Source organism: Anolis carolinensis, chromosome 5, assembly GCF_035594765.1.
Source record: "Anolis carolinensis isolate JA03-04 chromosome 5, rAnoCar3.1.pri, whole genome shotgun sequence".
Lineage (NCBI taxonomy): Eukaryota > Metazoa > Chordata > Lepidosauria > Squamata > Dactyloidae > Anolis > Anolis carolinensis.
Genome location: NC_085845.1, coordinates 170,736,684 through 170,759,277, shown reverse-complemented (window position 1 = coordinate 170,759,277; position 22,594 = coordinate 170,736,684). Strand labels below are relative to the sequence as shown.

General features: G+C 37.0%; 1 protein-coding gene across 4 annotated transcripts in view; it reads right to left on the bottom strand.

Annotated features, from left to right (window-relative positions):
* The window catches only part of mrtfa (myocardin related transcription factor A), a 55,322-nt gene extending 41,851 nt beyond the window's left edge, over positions 1-13,471 (bottom strand). For 2 of the 4 annotated variants that reach the window (XM_016993711.2, XM_016993712.2), the window contains exon 1: positions 12,126-13,470. In XM_016993711.2, the coding sequence (XP_016849200.1) occupies positions 12,126-12,249 (124 nt within the window). In that variant the 5' untranslated portion in view covers positions 12,250-13,470. Of the gene's footprint in view, positions 1-12,125 lie in introns of all 4 variants that reach the window. The other 2 variants (XM_062981003.1, XM_008110734.3) reach the window with 2 other exon arrangements.
* Positions 13,472-22,594: the final 9,123 nt, after the last annotated feature.

Below are 22,594 nucleotides of genomic sequence, written 5' to 3'. Positions count from 1 at the left end.
ATGACTTCTACTAGATCTTGTATTCATTACAAGATTTCAGTATATTTCTATTTCAGTACATGGATAGAATGTCTGAAGAAGTGAAACCTTGTACATATGTGCTTCATTCCTGCCTACTCCTCCTCATTATAAAGAACAAAACAGGGTAGGTCTCTTGACCGACTGAGGCTGTAAATGCCCGAGAGGATATAGTTCCAACAGTTCTGCAAGAGAATACTAAGGCCTCTTCGAAAGCAGTTAACCTTTTGACCTAATTTTAATAAGCCATATTTCAAGTTTGCTCGGAATGAATTTACAGTATATATTTCTGAATAAGCATTCTAATTTGGCTCTGCTGCCCATTGGGTTTTCTGCTCTGGACTGGGCACAGTAAAACTCTTTCTTGTTTGTTTTATTGTAAAGCATATATTTATTATACTTTTTAGCAATGTAAGCATCATTATACAATTTGTAAAATCAGTAATTTCTCAGTTCATCACTTATACTATCAATACACCTATCAAAACTAATTCCGTAATCATCCCCCACCTAAAAGCAGTAACCACAAAATAAAGTTAAAATTGACTTCTGACCTCCCACCTTAAAGATGTACGATTAAAATACTGTCATCCTGCAAACTGATTGTAAACATTCTATCTTACTATATCAATATTTCATTTAATATTCAAAACCCATGAACGATTTCACATTTTAATGAATGATCAAGATGGTAACTGTAAATTCTATTGGATCTATCAGAGAAATCATATAGCACTGAACAACATTGTTTTTGTTGGAATGAAATTAAAACCAGTTCTTTGCAATGGTCATCTTGAATTTGCTGAGAAGCTCTTCAGAGTTACTGCTGCAAAATTTTTATGCATCTGATCTCTCACATTATTTATCTATCTATAGTTACAACAGTTAATGTTTGTTTGTATGTGGACAACGAAGTATACACGTGGGTATGTGGCAGACAATGTATTTTTCTGGCTCGGACATCGACTTCCAGACCACTGTGATCCCCACACATGGCGGACCTGGACGAAACTTGGAAGACAGACCTCCCATGACCCGTTTTACGTCTTGGTGCAGTTTGGAGGAGGATGGACCACGGGCAATAGGATTTGCAACACCCTCACCCATTTCCAGAGATCACTACGACCCCCACGAATGATGGACCTTGGCCACACATGGCCCCCATGACCCACTTTATGTCCTGGTGAGGTTTGGGGGAGGATGGGATTACAGTTACCTTCACCCGCTTCCAGAGACCACTGTGACTCCCACCAATGATGGATTTGGATCAAACTTGGCACACAGCCCTAACATGACCAACTTAGAATATTGGCAGAGTTTGGGGGGAACTGACTTTAGTTTCTGGGAGTTGTAGTTCACTCGCATCCAGAGAACCCAGATGACGACAGATCTGGACTAATCTTGGCACACAGACCAACATGGCCTACTTTGAATACTGGTGGGGTTTGGGAAGGATTGACCCACCATTTTGGGAATTGCAGTTCAACCACTTCCTTATGCATTTTCTTATGGGAGCATTCATGAAAAACAAATGCTGACTTTTTTTTCTAATAAATAGTGTTACAAATTACCAAATTGATATTACCTAACATCCAAAAACAAACAATGCCTTTTTCAAATAACTGGGCATTGCCGAGTACCCAAGCTAGTATGACAATAAAATACAGATATACCTCAGTTAACAAAGTTAATATATTTCTTGGTATGACTTCTTCAAAATGAAATTTGGTGCCAAAGGTAAAAATAACATGGTAAAAATAGGGTTCTGTTACTACGACACAAATGAAGGACGATTCAACATGTTTCAGCAAACATTTTACTGAAAGTCAACAATATAAGGGAAGCAATTTCCCTCCTTTGGGGCAAAAAGGGGTGTGTGACTATTATGAGATGGCGACTATTATGTGGTGAAAAAGCACCCCCTTGAGGGCAGTGCCGCATCCTCAAAGTGTAATGAATTAGTCTCCTGTTTTTAATATTGTATGTTTCATGTCGATTTTAACTATCGTTTTTACTGATATTGATGTTTTTATTGGGATAATTGTTTTATTGCTGTGTCATTGATATTTGATTGTTTTATCGGGCAAGGCCACATGTAAGCCGCCCCGAGTCCCTTCGGGGAGATGGAGCGGGGTATAAAAATAAAGTTGTTATTATTATTATTATTATTATTATTATTATTATTATTATTATTATTAACTGCAGAGGGGAGAGGCAGGCAGGCAATGTGCAGCAGAGCCAAAAGAGAAAAAGGGCAGGTGAATTCACTCCCCCACCTGCCTGCCCTCTTTCCTTGGCAAGCCATAGCACCAAAAGGGCACTGTTAATTCACTCGCCTGGACTTTTGTAAGTTTTGTGCGGGGAAGAGCAAAATACCAATGTTGCCTTCCCCAAAAGGGTGTGTGTTTGCAACTATTATGCGGTGGCTACTATTATGTGATGAAATACAGTGTTTATGAAATGTTTTCCTTGATTAAGTTGCAGAGGTGATGATAGTGGTAAAAATCACCTGTTATCAACTTTGACTGTCATTCATGCCCTAGTAATATCCAAGTAAAAAATGCATTCTCACACAGAACTGAAATTTGATGCTTATTCTGACTGACAATCTAATTGTTTCTAACCATGATTCAAGGTGCTGATTTTTACCCTAAGTAAGTTGTGGAAAAGACATTTCAAGCACCATCTCTTTTCAAATATATATGTGAAATGATGCATATAAAGAAAAATCAGAGAGCATCCAACACAATTCTTTAACCTTTCTGAAGTACAGTATTCCCTCACTTATTGTGGGTGTTCCGTTCTAGGACCACCTGTGGTAAGTGAAAATCAGGGATTAAATAAAAATATATTTATTTTAATAAATACAGTAAAAACAGCAACAACTCTTTATTGATTAGTCAATTCTGACCATATCAAAACATGTGAAACATACAAAACGTACACATTTACCCATACATACAGTAAAACCATGTAAAACCATGTATAGATACAAAGCATCCCGGCCTACTAGCCTACCAACCCACTCCTAGGTAGTTGAGCAAATACAGAATAAAAAGATTAAAATTAAAATTAATTATTCCCTTAAGGTAAGGTTTAAGCAGGTGTTGTGATGGAGTCTTCAAGTAGACATCCTACTAGTTGTATTAGAAGAGGCAGGAAAACTGCTCGTGAGCAAGACTCTGATGAGGAGCAACAAAGGAAGAGAATCCGGGAAATACTTATGGAGCCCTCTGATGATGATACCTTTGAGGGTTTTGAAGGGGATTGTGGGACTGGGAGTCAGGAGGATGGGATGTCAGACTCTGGGAATGAGGTGATGGATTGGACTAAGGTTCAGGAGATCCAGGAGATTCTTGAGGAGCCCACAAGCAGTGGTACATTTGAGGGATGGCACGGAGAAGATACAGATGGATCCTGGGGAGTTATGGGTTTGGATAGGTGGTCTGGCTGGAGAGATCATAGAAGGGCTGCAGCTGGAGGTGGGGCGTTGGGTGACTCCAGTTCTGATGAGAATTTGCAGCAACCAGCTGTGGATGGGGCGTTGGCTGGCTCAAGTTCAGAGGTGGATTGTAGATAAAAGTAAGTTTGTTACTAATGTAACTTTGCAATCGGCAAGGTGTTTTGTTGGGTGCTTTTCGGGATCTCTGTTTCAGAAGACATGTTTGGAAGACTGCTTTGAGATGTAAGTGTTAACCCGGGTTTTTAGTGGCACCGGGGGCTGGCATTGTGTGGGTTTGCGCTGGATTGTCTTATGTTGGTTTTATGCATTAGCTGCCGGCTTGCCTCTGTCGCTTTGGCTCTTTGTGTTTATCTTGGACTGGAATTCGGTGACTGTGACTTCTTCCTGACAACCTGGACTGGAATTCGGTGACTGTGACTTCTCCCTGACTACTTGGACTGGAACTCGACGCCTGTGACTTCTCCCTAATGATGCAGACCGGACGTGGCAGCTGTGACTTCTCATTTACAATGTGGTTTTGCTTTAGCAGCGTTTTGGGCCATTGTGTGGCCGTTGGTCACTATGGGTTACTCCTGGTAGCTTTCATGTGTTTGTTTAGCTCCAACCAGCAGGTGGAGCGAGTTTCTAGCCTTTTCAACTAAGTTTGTTTTAATCTGGATTATTTCCCAGGATAATCCAGATTATATCCCAAGTTTGGGTCTTTTCTTGAAATGTAATCTTTATTAAAAGAAAATTTTTTCCATTAATACATTGACCTATCTAAAGGAAAGGTTGGGGTGGGAAGGTCGAGGTAAGTGGGTAAGGGAGGAGGTAATGGGTGGTGAAATGGGTAGTCCTATCCTGTATTTGGGGGGATGAGGAGGCAAAAAGGTGAACTCTCTAGTGGGCCAGAGAGGGGTTCTGGATTGGGAAGGGACAGGGGAATGTTCGGGGAAGAATAGGAATGGGGGCCGACATTCGACTCCCGGATTGATACCCTATCTACAGTGGGGGGAGGGGTTGATTAGATGGAGGGGATGGACTTCCACTCTTCTTTCTTCCTTCTATTCTCGTGCTTCATTTTCCTTTCATTTCTTCTTGTAGGTAAATTTCCAATTCAGACCAGTCCGTTTGTTTCATTGGTTTCCCTGTGCTTCTTCTTGTCAGATAGGTTAATTTATCCATATTTTTAATGTCTAGTAATTTTTCCAACCACATTGTTACCGTGGGGCTCTCTGGGTTCTTCCAGTTTTTTGCTACTACCATTCTTGCGGCAGTTACTGCATATGTAAAGATTTTTATCTTATTTTCTTTTTCTTTTAAGGAGTCTAATGGATCCTGCTCTTGCATTTCAAGTAACCCTAATAAAAAATATTCAGGTTTACATTCTAAATTAATTTTTAGCATTTTTTTACATTCTAAGTGGATTGATTTCCAATAATTTTTAATATTTTTACAATTCCACCATATGTGGAAATATGACCCAATTTGTTCTTTACACCTCCAACATCTTTTGTCTCTGTTTCGATACATTAATCCCAGTTTTTTGGGGGTTAGATACCATCTATGGATAGTTTTTAGCCAATTTTCTTTCAAGTCAATTGAATAGCAATATTTTATTTTTTTATTCCAAATATTTTCCCATTCATCCATTGTGATGGGTCTGCCTATATTCCTAGACCATTTTAACATTGATTCCTTGACTATTACGGATTCTGTATTCCATTCTATTAATTTGTTATATAGAATCGTTACCAATTTCTTGTTTTTCTGAAGTATATTGTCCCAAAAATTGTTATCCAAATTGAAACCCGTTTCTTTATCTCTGTTATAACTTTCCTTTATTTGGTGGTATTGGAACCAGGATATATTCTTGTATTTTTTTTTGAACTTCCTCTATTTCTTTGATACCTACTATTCCAGATATTAAATTTGATTTTTTTAAGATTTCTTTATATGTTGGCCAATTGTTCCAGCCCAATAATCTACGTTGGTTAGCCTCTAAAGAGGAAAGCCATAGTGGAGTTTTCTCATATAAATATCTTCTATATTTTACCTATATTTTAATCAAGGATGACCTCACAAAATGGTTTCCAAAATTTTTATCAATTTTCATTTTATCGTAGCATAGGTATCCATGCCAACCCCATCGCAGATTGAATCCTTCAATTGTCAGTAATTTTTTATTTTCCAATTTAACCCAGTCGATTATCCATTCCAGAGCACACGCCTCATGGTATAGTTGTAAATCAGGCAGTCCGAAACCTCCTCTCATTTGAGGGGTGATCATCGTGCTAAATTTTATTCGGGGCTTTTTATTTTTCCAAATAAATTTTGACAGTTCTTTGTTCCAGTCTTTGAATACCTTAGCCCCTCTAATAATTGGGATGTTCCTGAACAGATATAACAATTTAGGCAAGACATTCATTTTAATAACTGCAATTCTCCCCATAAGTGAAATATTTAGATTTGCCCAATTTCCTAAATCTTTTTTAATTTCCTTCCATTGTGCCCCGTAATTCAGATCTAATAGTTGGTTGTTTTTACTAGCTATCCAGATCCCTAAATATTTCATTTTTTTTTACTATTTCCAAACCCGATTTCTCCTTTAATTCCCTCTGGCTTCTCATAGACATATTTTTAGTAAGGATTACTGTTTTCTTTTTGTTTAATTTGAAACCTGCCAGATATCCAAAATCCTCTATTTTTTTTAACCAATCTTTTATCGTTTCTTTTGGGTTTTCAATTACACAAATTACATCATCAGCAAATGCTCTAATCTTTATTTCTTGTTTGTCCAATTTAATCCCCTTTAAATTTTCATCTTTTTTAATTGAGTTTAACATAATCTCCAATGTAAAGATAAAAATTAGCGGAGACAGGGGACAGCCTTGTCTCGTTCCTTTAGTTATTTCAAATTCTTTAGTTAATTGATTGTTTACTCTAATTCTAGCGCTTTGCTGATGATATATTGCGTTGATTCCATTTTGAAATTGATTTCCTATGTCTATTTCCTTTAATAGTCGTTTAAAAAAGTTCCAATTGACGTTATCAAAGGCTTTTTCAGCATCCACTGCTAAAAAGCCCACCTCCTTTTGATGATTTACATCGAAATATTCTATCGAATCTATTATTAATCTGACGTTGTTCTTTGTACTGCGATTGGGAAGGAATCCAGTTTGGTCATCTGAAATCCATTCTTTTAGAAATTCGGTAAATCTATTAGCCAGCACTTTTGTGAAAATTTTATAATCGGTATTAAGTAATGAGATGGGGCGGTAATTTGATACCTTATTTGGATCTGATCCTTCTTTATGTATTAAAATAATTTCCGCTTTTTTCCACGTCTCTAAAATGATTTTTTTTGTTAGGGCTTCATTCATTACCTTTTTCAAGTGTTGAATTATTTCATCTAATTGTAATTTATAGAAGCCCGCCGTGAATCCATCAGGACCTGGGGATTTATTGGCGTCTAAATTTTTGATAGCCATTTTTATTTCGTTTTCTGTAATTTTTTGCAATTTTAGCTTACTTAAATATTCGCCAATTAAATCTAAATCTATATTATCTTTTTTATATAGATTGCTATAAAAACTTTCAAAGATGTCTCTTATCTTATCATCTATGTATATCAATTTCCCTTGTGATTCTATTTTTGTGATTTGTTGTTTATTTTTCTTTTTTCTTATCATTCTGGCCAACCATCTCCCTGGTTTATTTGCGTTCTCAAATGCGTTCTGTTTTGTCCATTTCAGTTGGTTAGCTAAGTGCTCCAATTCTAAGTTGCTTTTCTGTTTGTGTAATATTTTTAATTTTTTCATAATCTTTCCATCACTTGGGTTTTTTTTTAATTGTAATTCCTCTGCTTCCATTTCTTTTTGTATGTCTTGTAGTTTTTGATATTTAATTCTATTTTTTCGTGCTTTCTGCTGAATAAAATGGCCCCTAGCTACTGCTTTATAGGCATCCCAGGTTGTTTGTGGACTTGTCTCTTGGTTATCATTAAATTGAAAGTATTCCATAGTCATCCTTTTAATTTTTTTAATGTCAGTTTCCTGTTTAATTAAATTATTATCCAATCTCCAACTTACCGGTTTCTTTTTATAATTTATATTCATAACCAATGGGCAGTGATCTGAAAGATCTCGTGTTAAGATTTTTATCTCATCTACTTTAGGTTCTAAACTTTTAGATGTCCAGATCATATCGATTCTGGACCATGAATTATGGCGATTGGAGTAGAATGTATAATCTCTTTGTGTAGGATTACGTATTCTCCAAATGTCCTCTAGATCGTATTCATCTTTTAATTGTGAAAAATTTATTGGAAGAGAGTTATTATTATTTTTCTTTTTCTTTACCGATTTATCCAAATTATTATCTAATATTCCGTTGAAGTCTCCCATAATTACAATGTGGTCAAAATCTGTCTTCCCAATTTTGGTTCTTAGTGCATTAACAAATTTTCTTTTGGGGCCATTTGGAACGTAAATGTTACAGATTAATAGTTTTTCAATGCCTAGGTCAATTTTTACTGCTATTATCCTTCCTTCCTGATCCTTAAATATTTCTTCAGATTTAAATTTTTCATCTATATATAAGGCCACCCCACGTTTTTTCTTTGTGTCCAGAGAGTAATATAATTTTCCCAATTTAGTATGTATTAAATATTTTGAATGTTTCTGGGCGATATGGACTTCTTGGAGAGCAATAATATTATAATTTTTCTTACCTAAGTAGTTATAGGTTCTCTGTCTCTTAATGGGCGAGTTCAAACCGTTAATGTTGTTCGAAAATATCTTTATTGATTGGGTAAAACTATTCATTAAGGGCATCTTCCATTTTCTCTCCTTCCTCTTCCTCCTCTGAAAGAGCTTCTTGATCTTCGCCTAAAATTGATATGGGTTGTTCTTCCACAACTTCCTTTGGCGACTCTTGTCTTCTTTTCTTTGCCTTTTTGGGGTTTTTCTCTTCACTCGATGATTGTGGTGATAGTCTTTGTGCTAGGTCTTTTTTTAGCTTCCTATAAAATTGGTCTGCTTTTTCTTCTGTTTTAATCCAAATTTTTTCCCTTTTATAAGTTAACATGAGACCTTCTTGTTTCTCCCAACGGAACCTGATTTGGAGGCGCTTCAATTCATCCGTTAAGAAAAAGTACTTTTTCCGTTTATTGATAGTGGATGGTGGGAATTCTTTGAGGATCATAATTCTTTTTGTGTTGTAGGTAATTGATTTTGTTCTGGAATTGTATAATATTTCGTTTCTAAAACTTTTCTTTACAAAATGTGCGATGACGTCTCTGGCCACTTAATTTTTTTTGCATAATTTGTAGTCTGTAGACGCTATCGATTTGTTCAGCTGCCTCTCTCTCACTGCATTGTATGACTTCAGCAGTTATCTTGGTTATAATCCAGATTATATCCCAAGTTTGGGTCTTTTGAGTTCTTTTTGGACATTGTTACCTCACACTGAAGATAAAGTGTTTTGAGCCTCCGTTTGGTTGTTTCTTAGGCTCTTTTGTGTTGTTTTTGCAATAAACCAAGTTTGTTTGTTTATTTATTTACAGTATTTATATTCCGCCCTTCTCACCCCGAAGGGGACTCAGGGCGGATCACATTACACATATAAGGCAAACATTCAATGCCTTAACATAGAACAAAGACAAGACAAACACAGGGCTCCGAGCTGGCCTCGAACTCATGACCTCTTGGTCAGGCTGATTCGTTGCAGCTGGTCGCTCAACAGCCTGCGCCACAGCCCGGCGCAGTTGTTTAGATTGGCTGGCGTCTGACTCGTAACAGTGGGGCAAGGGTAAGTAAAACTAGTGGCTTGTCCATAGTAAATTTTAAATTTGGATTTTGTTATTGGCATTAATATCACATCTTCTCGCGAATGGCCAGCGCTTTTTGTGTAAAAAGGGTCAGTTTTAAAATAGAGTTTTTATCTGAACCCTGTAGAAGGGTTCCTTATTCTCTAAATGAGTATGGTTCTCCACCAGAGGCTCTAAATAGAAAGATCGAATCCTGTTGTAATAGGGGCATTTTAAGAAAAAGTGTTCTGAGTCCTCCACTTCTGCATCTGCCTCACGGCACCCACTGGTTCTCTTCGTATAGGGGATATATATCCCGTGTACCCGACTTTGCTGGTGTAGGTTGTATGTAAACATTAAGAAGGATAGTTGGACCCCTTTTTGCCAGGGGGCACACATATTTGTTAATTTGACTGTGAGAATGTTAATACAGTTTATAGTGCTTTTTAATGGAATTTCTTCACCTGGCCAACCTAAAGCACCCTTAATTAAGGTGGCAATGCCTCCACTAGGTCTGCCATATTTTGATAGTTTCGTTTAGACCACATTTGAAATCCCGAAAGTTGGCAATTTCTTCCTCTTCTGTAATCTAAGTTTCCTGCAGAGCGATAATACCAAACTGGGACAGGAATTCAACAAATTTTGACATGGGACATTTGTAATAAATACAGTACTGTATAGCCTCCCTCCCTCCCTCCTTTAATGTACAATACTGTGGCCATCAATCTGCGGAGAGCTTTGTGCATGGACTTGGAGGTGTGGCGCCGCCGCCCCCAATGCTCTGCATGCGCCCCGCCACTGCTACCACTGCTCGGCGGGGCGCACATGGAGCGGCAGCGGGGCGCACACATAGAACAGTGGCAGTGGGCACATGCAGAGCAGTGGTGGGAGCAGGGATAGTGCCATGTGAGGTGACGCCGTCCAGAATGGGGCCCTCAGGGAAGGAAAGAGGCCCTGGCCCATCCCAGTGGTTTTTGAGGCATAGGTCAGGCCGCACCCCTCAGCTGGGGCCTGCATCTGAGAAAACCCACGAAAGAGCGAGTCCGCAAAAAGCTAACCGCAAAGTAGCGGGGGAATACTGTATATCTTCAGCATCACTGGTATGATATACTATTCAGTAGTCCTGTATCTCCAGAAGTCAGTACAGCAAAGCCAACAAGGCACTTGTAACCTTCTTCTACATGCATAAACTCTGCAACTTCCTCAAGTGCAGCAAAAGCCTTTTTCACAAACCTCACAACATCCAACTCTGCAAATTAGTTGCATAAGGACAGATAGCTTAATGGAACTGAAAGATAAAAATAAATAGTAGCAATGTGCCTATTGAAAAACAAATGGCCAACTCGGGGCAACAGTTCACTCTTAACTGAATTGTATTGGTGGTTGTTTGATACTATTACTGTTGTATTAACTTTTGTTTTAACTTTTGTTTTATTATCTTATTGTGTTTTAACCTTTGTATATTGTGCTAATGTATTTGTGTTGTTACTTTTGTAACAATGTGAGCCGCCCCGAGTCCCCACGGGGAGATGGTGGCGGGATATAAATAAAGATGATGATGATGATGATGATGATGATGATTATTATTATTATTATTATTATCTGAAATGCCAAAATAGGCAAGAACCCTGTGTACTACACAGTTAATCCTTAAGAGTGGTTTAATTGACATTTTTGACTTTAACTCATTACATAGAACGCTGAGCACAATTCAGCTTCTTCCTGTTAACAATGAGATTGATTTTCTGCCTCTTATTTGTGAAAACCTTTCTCTGTGACTAAAGCAGTGGTGGGGAAACTGTGGCCCTTGTTGTTTAGAGTTTATACTCCCAGATGCTTCAGACAGCAAAACCAATGGAAAATTATTGTAACAGTTGAAATTCAAAACATATAGGAAGTCAAACATTTCCCATCCCTAACTAAAAATATCTACTTTCTACTACTGCTCAATCCTACCATGTCATGTACAGCATCCCATTCTGTTCTTAGCATTTTCCTTCAATCCTGGAATGCAACACAAAAAACAGAGCTACCAGTTGTGTCCTCATTTCTTAGACAGGACCCAAGAACATGTGTGTTCATTTTGTTTCTTCAGAACCAGTTCAAATCTCTCTGCCTCCTACCCAAATTCTAGTATTCAGTCCTGGTCTCTCTCCAAATGTCCCATCTATAAACCTCTAGCATGCTAATTGTAGATAGAGTCACTTGGTTAGCCTTTGAATTTGGATATATGTCTCTGGTATGCCTGGGCACTGCAGTCTTGAAAACATCACTTCTTCATTGTCCCCCATCAAATCAATAAACTTGGTTTCAGACTTTCCATACAGAGGCATGTTAAATCTTTTTTAAAATAGATATTTCCTCAGTATTTTTCTCAACATACTTTCAATCTTGATTTCCTCACACATCCTTCATAGCCAACAATGTCACCCATCTTCAATTTCTTTACAAAACTCGAACAAGTTATACATATCTCTTTTTTCTATCAGCAATGGAATAATAGGCAGCACCACATTTGTGTCACTCATATGTAACAACAAACTTGTATCAATTTATCATTAAAAAGCCTTCCCTATTACATCTTCCCTTATAAAATCAAAATACTATTGTCTCTATTCCTTGTACAACTGAAAGGAAAGCCCTCCCACCATTAGTTGGAAAAACCTATTGAATCATTTACATACAGTTCACAGCCTTGCTTATAAGAGTGCTATATAAAAAGATACAGAGCCGTCTTAAACAGAAGCAAACCAATTAGTCTACTTGAAACATGTAGGACACACTGGAAAAGACCCAAATAGATTTGAGGGGAAAATTGTAAGATTTCTAAAAGCAAACAGGATGCAATTTACTAACCTTCTCGCAGGCTGTGGTAAGAGTCATGACCCAAGCCTATGGTCTTTCCTTCCTTTGGTACAATCTCTGCAAATGGCACAATCCCACCATAAGCGGGCTGTAGAGTTTGGGTTTTGTCCAACATTATGGAGAAAATCCTAAAACCAAAATATCCTTACAAGTTTCTGAAGAGATGCTTAATCCTCAGATAAAAATTGGTATCGATTTCTAAGGTTTGAGTCCTGTTGATTCCTCACTCTTGGGTCCCACTTCACAGATTGAAAGTGGGCTCACGATGGGCTCAAGAAGACACTGGATACAAACAATATCTGAGCCAATATCTGAAGACAAGAATCAGTGAACTTCTGGTGAAAGCATATTGTTTCATCAGGACTATGTTCAGGCAAAGAAATCCCTTCCCTTCCTTAAGAAAAGTTGTATGCTCATACACATACTAAAAAGTTAGATAGGAGAGTCTTGCTCTCCACAACTCTGCAGACTGACAGATGGAAGGATTCTTTAATGAAGCTGCTTGCAGTAACAGCTAACCTCATTCACCCAAAATAGTAAGCAGTTGGTTTCCCTATTCAGACCTCAAACACTTGCCAAGCAAGCATCATCACGTGGATTTCATTCCTGCCCTCTCCTCCTCTTTGTTCTGAAACTTCAGTGTAGTCTTCACAAAGTTGGGAGAGAAACATTTGAAGGAACAGACACTGATACTCCTCCTAATTCCCAGTATGATTACTGCATCAGGACTATCATTCTTTCCAGAACTGCAACTGTCAATATCAAGGGAGACAGTGTTGTTTATAACTCCCAGTCATTTTTCAGTTTTCTAACTCATCAACATGAGAAAGCATGTCGTCCTGTAACTAATAAAACATAATCAATGGCACAAAGTGTCACTTGGTCCAGTCCTAATCCAATACAAGATACCCCTGGTTTCAAAGACATGTACCATATTTCTTTTATTTTAAAAGACCACTGATAGTAAGACATGCCATCCTATCCTAAAATATGTGAGGAAAAATATAACACACCTTCCTTTTGCTAAATCTGACAGAGAAGTTCTTTACTCTTCTTATAAACATGTTCAAACAGCAATAACTATAGCTGAAAAGGACAAAAACAGATGTACATTAAAGAGTCACAAACAAAACAAAAAGACTGCAGCTACATTCATTCAAACTAGAATCAAAGTGGTGCATTAATTTAGGAAAATGTTGCCATACCAACTTCTTACTGATTCATGAATCTACCTTAACTAAACTAGGATTGAAAACTGAATTAAGCCCTTGAGGAATAATTCCTAACCTGCTCTCTCTAAAACGATAACTACACCCACACTCACTCTTTCACTTTTTAATATTTTTTTAAATCTAAAAAGAAACCAATGTTACTGCTGTGCATGGATAAATCATGCTCTGCTTTTGAATTTCAAGCTGAGATACATGAAAAAGCCTGTGTTCGTTATGTGAAATATAAAAGGGAATACACATATACTTGATTCTGAAGCTACCTTCATATAGATTACCTGAGAGTAACCAAATGTGTGGTGCTCCCAGGCATAAACTTAGTGGTCATAGCAACTTTTTGAGATTGAATGAAAGTTCAAAGCATGCAACCCTGTACGTGCCTGTCCAATTTGTATCTTATATACTTATCCTTCTAGACAAATGGCTGCAGCTGCTCAAGCAGCTCAGGAGCTTACTAACTTTGATAGACAGGTGGCCAAAGAGAAACTTTATTTGAAGTTTAATAATAATAATAATAATAATAATAATAATAATAATAATAATAATAGAAGACCTGGGTATGGCTCATGAATGGGACACTGAAGAAGGAGATAGAAGGCCTGATTCTTGCAGCTGAAGAGCAAGCCATCAGAACAAATGCAATTAAGGCCAAGATCGAAAAATCAGCTGATGACCCAAAATGAAGACTGTGCAAGGAAGCTGATGAAACCATTGATCATATCCTCAGCTGCTGTAAGAAAATCACACAAACTGACTACAAATAGAGGCACAACTATGTGGCCCAAATGATTCACTGGAACTTATGCCTCAAGTACCACTTCCCAGCAGAAAAGAATTGGTGGGATCACAAACCTGCAAAGATAATGGAAAATGAACACGCAAAGATATTGTGGGACTTCTGAATCCAGACTGACAAAGTTCTGGAACACAACACACCAGACATCACAGTTGTGGAAAATAAAAAGGTTTGGATTATTGATGTCGCCATACCAGGTGACAGTCGAATTGATGAAAAACAACAGGAAAAACTCAGCCGCTATCAGGACCTCAAGACTGAACTTCAAAGACTCTGGCAAAAACCAGTACAGGTGGTCCCGGTGGTGATCGGCACACTGGGTGCCATGCCAAAAGATCTCAGCCGGCATTTGGAAACAATACACTGACAAAATTACGATCTGTCAACTGCAGAAGGCCACCTTACTGGGATCTGCTCACATCATCCGAAAATACATCACAGAGTCCTAGACACTTGGGAAGTATTCAACTTGCGATTTTGTGATACGAAATCCAGCATATCTATCTTGTTTGCTGTGTTATACTAGTCTTTGTGTCAATAATAATAAACTTTATATCTAGATCGTCCTCTCTCCCCAGAGGGTATCAGGGCGGTTTACATACATATAAAAAGGCTAACATTCAATGCCATAAATCCATCACACAATATGAAATATTAACAGACTTATTAGAATAAAATAAAAGTTTCTCCCAAGAGCTGAAAAGTCAGCCTGGGAATCTGGATCTCTGCCCAGTTGCTGAAAGACTCTGTCCTTGTCCCTCCTGCTAGCACAGTCACATACACACAAGATATACTGCCACCCTTACTTTTGGCAGTGTCTGTTACTTCTGCATAAACTGAGTTTTAAATATCATGAACTGTGGATGCAAGAATAGCAGCTGCAGGCTGGAAAACCTATCAGATGACGTCAAAGCACATTCTGAGCTCTTTCCCCACTCCCACTCCTCCCTATTTCCTTTTTCATGTCACTCTCTCATTACCTCACAAATGTGAGTGTACTGCATTTTAAATCTTTCGACTGCCAAAGAGGATTCTAAACAGAGTAAATTACTACTCCCCTTGACTCAATATGAAATGTTAGCAAGATTCAACTCTGTGAAACACATTTCATGTAGCTATCATAATTCGCTCTCTGGAGCTGGGCGATTCAGATGGAGAGGGGAGGCAGATTGCCAGGAATCTATATCTCCTGATAATAATTGCCTCTCTGAGACTGAGCAACTGGGGGGGGGGGGGTGTTGTAGCACAGGCAGCCCTACTCTCCGACAGATGCTGAAGCCCCATCAGCATTATCCATTGGGCAACAAAGAATGCAGGAGAGATTGCACCATTTCCAGTAGTTATTTAATAGAAGACCCTGACATAATTAGGCACCTGGTGTCTAGAGATAGATGTCTATAAATTTTCAGACATTCCCTGTCAGGTTTGTTGATTTTAACCCTTCTTCTTGACAACTGGCAGTACTTGTTACTTCTTGGTGGCTTTGTTTACCTGAATTACTGACTTGATGAAATCTCCTGACCTTGAACTGGCATCTCCTGGCCTAGACCGGCTGTTGGCTACCAGCTGCTTCTCCCTTGTTTCTCCTGGATATCTTGTGACTGACCTGGACTGAATTAACTATTCAATAGCTCTTGTTTTCTAACCGCATGATTCCTTGAAAATACTAAAATGTATGTGATGAGGCTAAACTCTTTAGTAGATAAGATGCAAATATAATTTGAATGCTATAGACATCCTTTGGCTCAAGTATTCTCTCACCTTTCTGAGGACAGCTATATAAATATTGTAATAACAAAAAAGAGAACCAGTGAACTTCTGATGATTGTCATATATCTCCAAATCAAAATGATACCAAATCTCAAACTTCAACATTCTAGATAAAACTAAAAAGATATTCTGATTTCAAAATAACTCTGAAACATGAAATCTTGTCAGCATTTATTTATGGCCAATTAAGTCAAGATTTATCATATAATGTGTGGAAAAGTTTCATTATCTGCTAATATTGACGTAAGCAGCACTGATTTCAAGTAAGTATCTCTTGTAACTATCTGTCAATCTCAGACTCAATTTGATGACTTCTAATTTATTCCTTCATATAGAACTGCTTCATCTCAATGAGATTTGAGGGCTGCCTTACATGAACAGCTTGGTTCATGTTCTGCCTATGTTTTAATAGTGTCTAAATGCCGACTTTTTAAAATGGAATTTTAGTTTTCAGCTTGTTGCAATCATTTACTGGCAAAATAATCTAATTGTTGTAGTTCCCCTTTCTCTATTACATTATTTCATGCTTCCTTAATCAATACCTCAATTTCTACTTCTTTCTATCAGTTTCTCAATATGTCTCGGGGGGGGGGGGGGTAATACAACCATCACAAGGTCAAATTAAAGAAAGGGTTCACTATGAAGTGCTTCTGAAGAAAAAAATTAAATATAAATATTTCTCATGTATTGTCAGAACTCAGTTTCCATACATATCCACCCCATTCCTATTTAAATATTTCTATACATTTTCTCACAAAATTGTATCTGATATGATACAAAAATGCAAAGGGTCCCACTAAAGCTCCCTTGCAATCAACCCAAAGCCACATGAAAGTTTGGATAACATATGCTTTTAAACTAGTCTGATTTCCAGCTTGCACTTCAAGGCTAGGAAAGCAAAGGCTTCTCAGATTCCTGCTAATAAAAAAAATCACAAATTCCGCTCTTCCCAGAATGTAAATCAAATCTTAAGAAAAACAAGTCACTATGAAAGACTGGGAGAAATTTTACAGTGCTGTACTGTAATCTGCTATCAAATTATAGCAGAATATAGACATAACTGGAATGGGAAGGAGTACTGAAAGTTTAAATAAAATGTCTTTACTGAGAAATAAATTTCTGCAAAAGCTGCAAGATAAGGACTTAGGGCAAAAAATATCAGTAATACATAATGCATACTTATTATTATTATATTTATTTATATCCTGCTTTTTCTTTCCATATGGAGATTCAAAGTGGCTCACAACTAAAAGAATTGTAATACAACTTAAAATAAATAAATATACAAGTATTAAAACAGTATCAAACATAATTAAAAGCATATAAAATTACAGCAGTTCCTGACCTGCTTTAAAAGCCTTCCTGAATAGAAAGATTTCAACTTGCTGCCTGATGGACAACAGGGAGGGGGCCATTCTGGCTTCGCTGGACAGGAAGTTCCAGAGTCGAGGGGCAGCCACCGAGAAAACCCTCTCTCTCATTCCCATCAATTGAGCTTGAGATGGAGGTGGGACAGAGAGAAGGGCCTCTTCTGAAGATCTCAGGGCCCAGAAAGGTTTATACAAGGGGATGCGGTCAGCCAAACAGTCTGGACCTGAACCATGTTTCTTTCAGATTCTGTACTTAGGCCAGTATTCAATGCTGTCATCTCACTAATGCAATTCTCATAGAGTAAATAAAAACCTAGTTCTAGACTATGCACAAGGAAGATATCTAATGCAGATTTGTTCATGCAACATTAAGGCAATGCCTGTGTTTTTCTAACAACACAATACATATGCAGAGGAAGATGATATGGACTATTCTGTCCAATAATATGATACATACAGTACCCTTACTGAAACTAGAACATTCAACTGAATTTCACTAGCACAATGTTTTGCTCAGCTAATGGGACACCAAATGTAGGCCACAGAAAGCCATTATGGTGCAATAAACAAAGTATTGGATTAGACAGGGAGACTAGCCTTCAAATCCTGTTCATCCATGAAGCTTACTTGACAGGCATTGAGCAAATCATTACTGTCAGCTATCTTACAAGACAAATTGAATGAACTTATCTGAAAAATGAGATACAGCAAAGTTTAATGTTAGTAACTACTAAATTGTTTAAGATAAAATAGGTTTAGAAGCACATTAAAGGGTCACATAAAAGAGTTTGTTGTCACAAAATGCGTTATAAAGAAACCTCCTGTATCCCAAGCTGTATAGATGGTTTGTCTTTAAAAGCAAGACAAGTCTGACTACAAATATAAGCCCATAACACTACACACTTTCACACAACTAGTACAATTAACACAACAGAACAGTGAAACAGTAGAGGGTGCTCTCAGTCCAAAAAGAAGGTATTATTGTAACACCGGGGTGATAGATAAGAAACACTTTGAAAGGAGACTTAGAAAGGCAGAAATATAAAGGCTCTTTTGATATCACAAAACTTAGTTCAACAGCTATTAATACTTTCAACAGCTACGGAGAGTCTAATGGTTTCTGTGACCACTGTGTTAAATTGAAGGCAACTATCAATAACAAAGGGGACATATTTTACGAATTCTTCAGATTATTTTCCCCAGGTTTGTAAAGCAATTTATAATGCAATTATCATAGATAAAATCCCTTCCTTTTTTATTCAGATGAAAGAGAAGAAAGGAATACTCAAATAGAACTGATAATTGCTCATTTTCTTGAAGGCACTCCAAAAGATGGGGAAACACTGAAATATAATAATATAAGATTTTTAACTCCATGTCATCTTTATCTCAAAGTTCTATGAATTATATTTTCCTTTACTGTTGGTTTCTTACTTAATCAGGTTAATTATTTATCATTACAAGCATTTACAAGATTAAAAACAGCAGTTGAAGATATCACACTATGTCCAGTTCTGGGCATTTATAATTCAAAAAGGAAATTGACAAGCTATAACGTGTCCAGAGAAGGACAACTAAAATGATCAAAGGTTTAGAAGCGAAGCCCTGTGAGCAATGTCTTAGGGAAATGGGCACGTTCAGCTTGGACACACAATAGCCATGTCCAAATATTTGAAAGGATGTCACATTGGGGAGGACTAGGGCAAGGAGCAATGGGTTAAAATTGCAGGAAAAAAGATTCCATCCAAACATTAGAAAGAACCTCTGGATTGTAAGAGCTGTTTGGTAGTAGAATATGTTGACTTGGAGGGTGGAGTCTCCTTCTCTGGAGTTTTTAAGCAGAGGCTGGATGGCTATCTGTTGGAAGTGCTGTGATTGTTTTTCCCTGAATGCTAGAATGAGTTGGACTAGATGGCCCTTGTGGTTTCTTCTGACTCCATAATACTATGAATTATGATACAGCACACTTTAAAAATACTGAGTTTTTGTAACTTCCATTATTATTATTATTAGTAGTAGTAGTAGTGTTACATGATTTAAATGCCTGTATAAGTTTCCTCTGTTCAAGACTCTTTAAACATGTATAAAAACAAAATCGATGAATCAAACAAATAGGGGTTGTGTATCCTTACCTAATCCAAAATGCTTGTATCCTGAGGTGTTTTAGATTTCGGAGTTTTTTTGGAATATCTGTATTTGCATATGTGTACATAAACAAGACCTTAATTTATATTTCATATACACTCTATAGACATGACCTGAAGGTAACTGTATTCAATATTTTAGTAAGTTTGTGCATGAAACAAAATTTGTGTACAATAAACTAGAAGAAAGCAAAGGTGTCAATATCTCAGCTATTCATGTGGACAATTTTGGAGTATTGCAGATTCTGGAATTCCAGATAAGGAATTCCTAAACTTATTCTAAGAAGCAACACACTGCATGTTCAGCATTGTAAAAAGTCACCCTAAAAACACTGTTTTCCAATGCCTTATGAAACAAACTGCCTTTGAAATTTCAAAAATTTCAGTTGGTTCAAAGATCAGAAGCCAGTCTGCTAACTGGGGCTAGCTAAAGGGAGCACACAACCCTGCTGTTGCAACAGCTCCACTGGCTGCCAACACATGTTTCCAGGCAAAATCAAAGTGATGGTTTTGATCTATAATGCCCTATATGGCTCAGGTCCAGATTATCTGAAGGACTGTATCTCCTTTTATGAATCTGTCAGACATCTATGATCAGCTGGTGAGGGAGGGTCTTCTCATTGTCCCACCACCTGCTCAAATGCCTTTGGTGGGAATGTGGTAAAGGGCCTTTTTGGTGGCTGCTCCCAGACTGTGGAACTACCTCCCAAGAGAGACCAAGATGATCCCATCCCTGCTGGCCTTCTGCAAGCAGGTCAAGACCTTTCTCTGCCAGCAGGCATTTGGAGAAGGATAAGGAGCGTGCTGCTGGAGAGGTTGCGAGTGGGATTTGGATGGGATTGTGTGTTTTAAAATGCATTTTAACTGTATTATTATATTTTAACTGCATTGTTACCTAACACACAGTAATATTCAATTTATTAAATTTTTATATTCACTTTGTTTTAAATTGATCAAAGTGTGTAGTTGTTAACCACTTTATGTCCCCTCGGGGAGAAAAGTGGGGTATAAATAAAGTAAATAATAAATAGTATCCATCTTTTCTTGAGATAATAAAAATTCCACAAAAGAAGAAATCCTACTACATATTCTTCTCAGCACAGTAAACCAAAGTGGGGAAGGGAATAATGTTGAGTCAATCACTTTTAAATAACCATAATGGGACAGAAAGGTGGGGTTTTTTTTAATCATTTACAGTGCAAAAGCCACAAAAAACTATTATCTTCACACTCTTTTCTGATCTTCCAGGACATAACATGTCAACAAAAGTTTATGCATTTGACATGGTAAAGAGAATGTCAATAAACATTAATCTCAGGAAGTATGATTTATATGTGGTCTATATTAGATCTCCGTATTCTTATCTACACTGGAAATCTCCGGTGTTAAATTTATTTTTATACAATTTGTAAATCAAATAATAATTAAAAAGCTTGATCAATAAACCAATTGAACAATAGGTCACTTTTTCCACCACTGATAAAACAGAACCCCATAGAAATATTGTCTCATGGAATGATAGTGCCTAGATGTGTAGTGAAGACAGCACACAGTAATATGTAATCTTCCCATGTAAATGACTTTATTAAGGCTGTCCTATTGTGAGTAGTAAAAACCTATGATTTACACACAGCTACATTTTGCCATCTGGAAATGGAAAACATTAGCATAGACATTTGTGGCTTAGGAGGAATGTAGTGAATGTCTTAAGTGGATTCACATTCAATAGCAGCGATTTCCTAAGGTTTAAAGTGAGAATTTTGAACACATGACTGAAGACCTACTTCTTTACACAAAGTGGACAGAAACAATTTAATACTACTTTAGATTTTTATGATTTTTCTTCTAAATAATCAAAATACAGCAGTTTCCAAATCTTGTTATTATTATAATGTTACAGATATTGCTGAGGATTATAGGTAGTAGTAAAGTAGTAAACTAACTCCATTGCCAAGAGTTAGAAGGCTGCACTGTAGGATCTTAAAATAGCAGTAGACATACAAACTACAGTGGAAGACTATACAAGTGTGTCTAATTTACATGCTATTTTAGAAGTTCCACAGAAATCCCTTTTAAATGACTATTTAATGTTTAATCCAGATAACAAAATCAATTTGTGTCATAAGCCAAAATAGTATCTGGATGACAAAACTTTAGTAGTGTCTTGGGAGCTACTATACATGAAAAATCTCAGCTACATCCAATGCACTGAATGTGCTAGAAATGTTTTGAAGGGGAAATGATTGTTCCATTTAATTTGCAATGGGTACTACTACACATTACGAATTGTGGCTTGAATTTATATTTTTCCAATCCTATCAGTGGTCCATTACAAACTTCTCTAGTATTACACAATGTTGATTAAAAACCCCTGTGATATGGACAGATCAATTGCTTAGTTTCCTTTTAGATTAGTGGTGCTTTGGAAACTAAGCAATTGATCTGTCCAAAATCACAGACAAAAGCAAATTGACTTGAAATTATTTATTTATTTATTTATTTCCAATATTTCTATCCCGCCCTTCTCACCCAAAGGGACTCAGGGCGTACAATTGGAAACAATTCAATGCCGACACATCATTAAAACAAAAAGCATATAAAATCTATTACAAATTGTTAAATACAGTATAAAATTATGAAGCCAGTGACCCTAGTGTTAGTTTTCTACCATCTTCCAACTGCATGATGTTGTTGTTGTTGTTGTTATGTACCTTCAAGCATTCTAACTTGGCAACCTCATGATAATCCTATCATGAGGTTCATTTGACAAAATTTGTTCAAAGGGTTTTTAATCAACATAGCATAAATTAAAAGTGCTACATAATGAAAAATAAGCATTTTCCATCAGTTTCTAAATAAGTAAATATATAACTTTGACATATGTCAATTCCTACTCCTGACAATTTTTCTAATTTAGAACTTCCTGTTTTAAAGCGGCATGGCTAGGACAGCACAACCACAAATTCAAGGAAATTAATGTAAGAAAAAAACCTTGACTATACAAAGAGGATTATACTTATGTAACAGAAGTAGTTTAAAAAAACTAGGGAAGTTGCCAAACACAATCACATTTACCAAAACTATTACAGATATCAGATATCATAATGTAATGTCTTTTTACAGTCAGGAAAAAATCTTTACATCATGCATT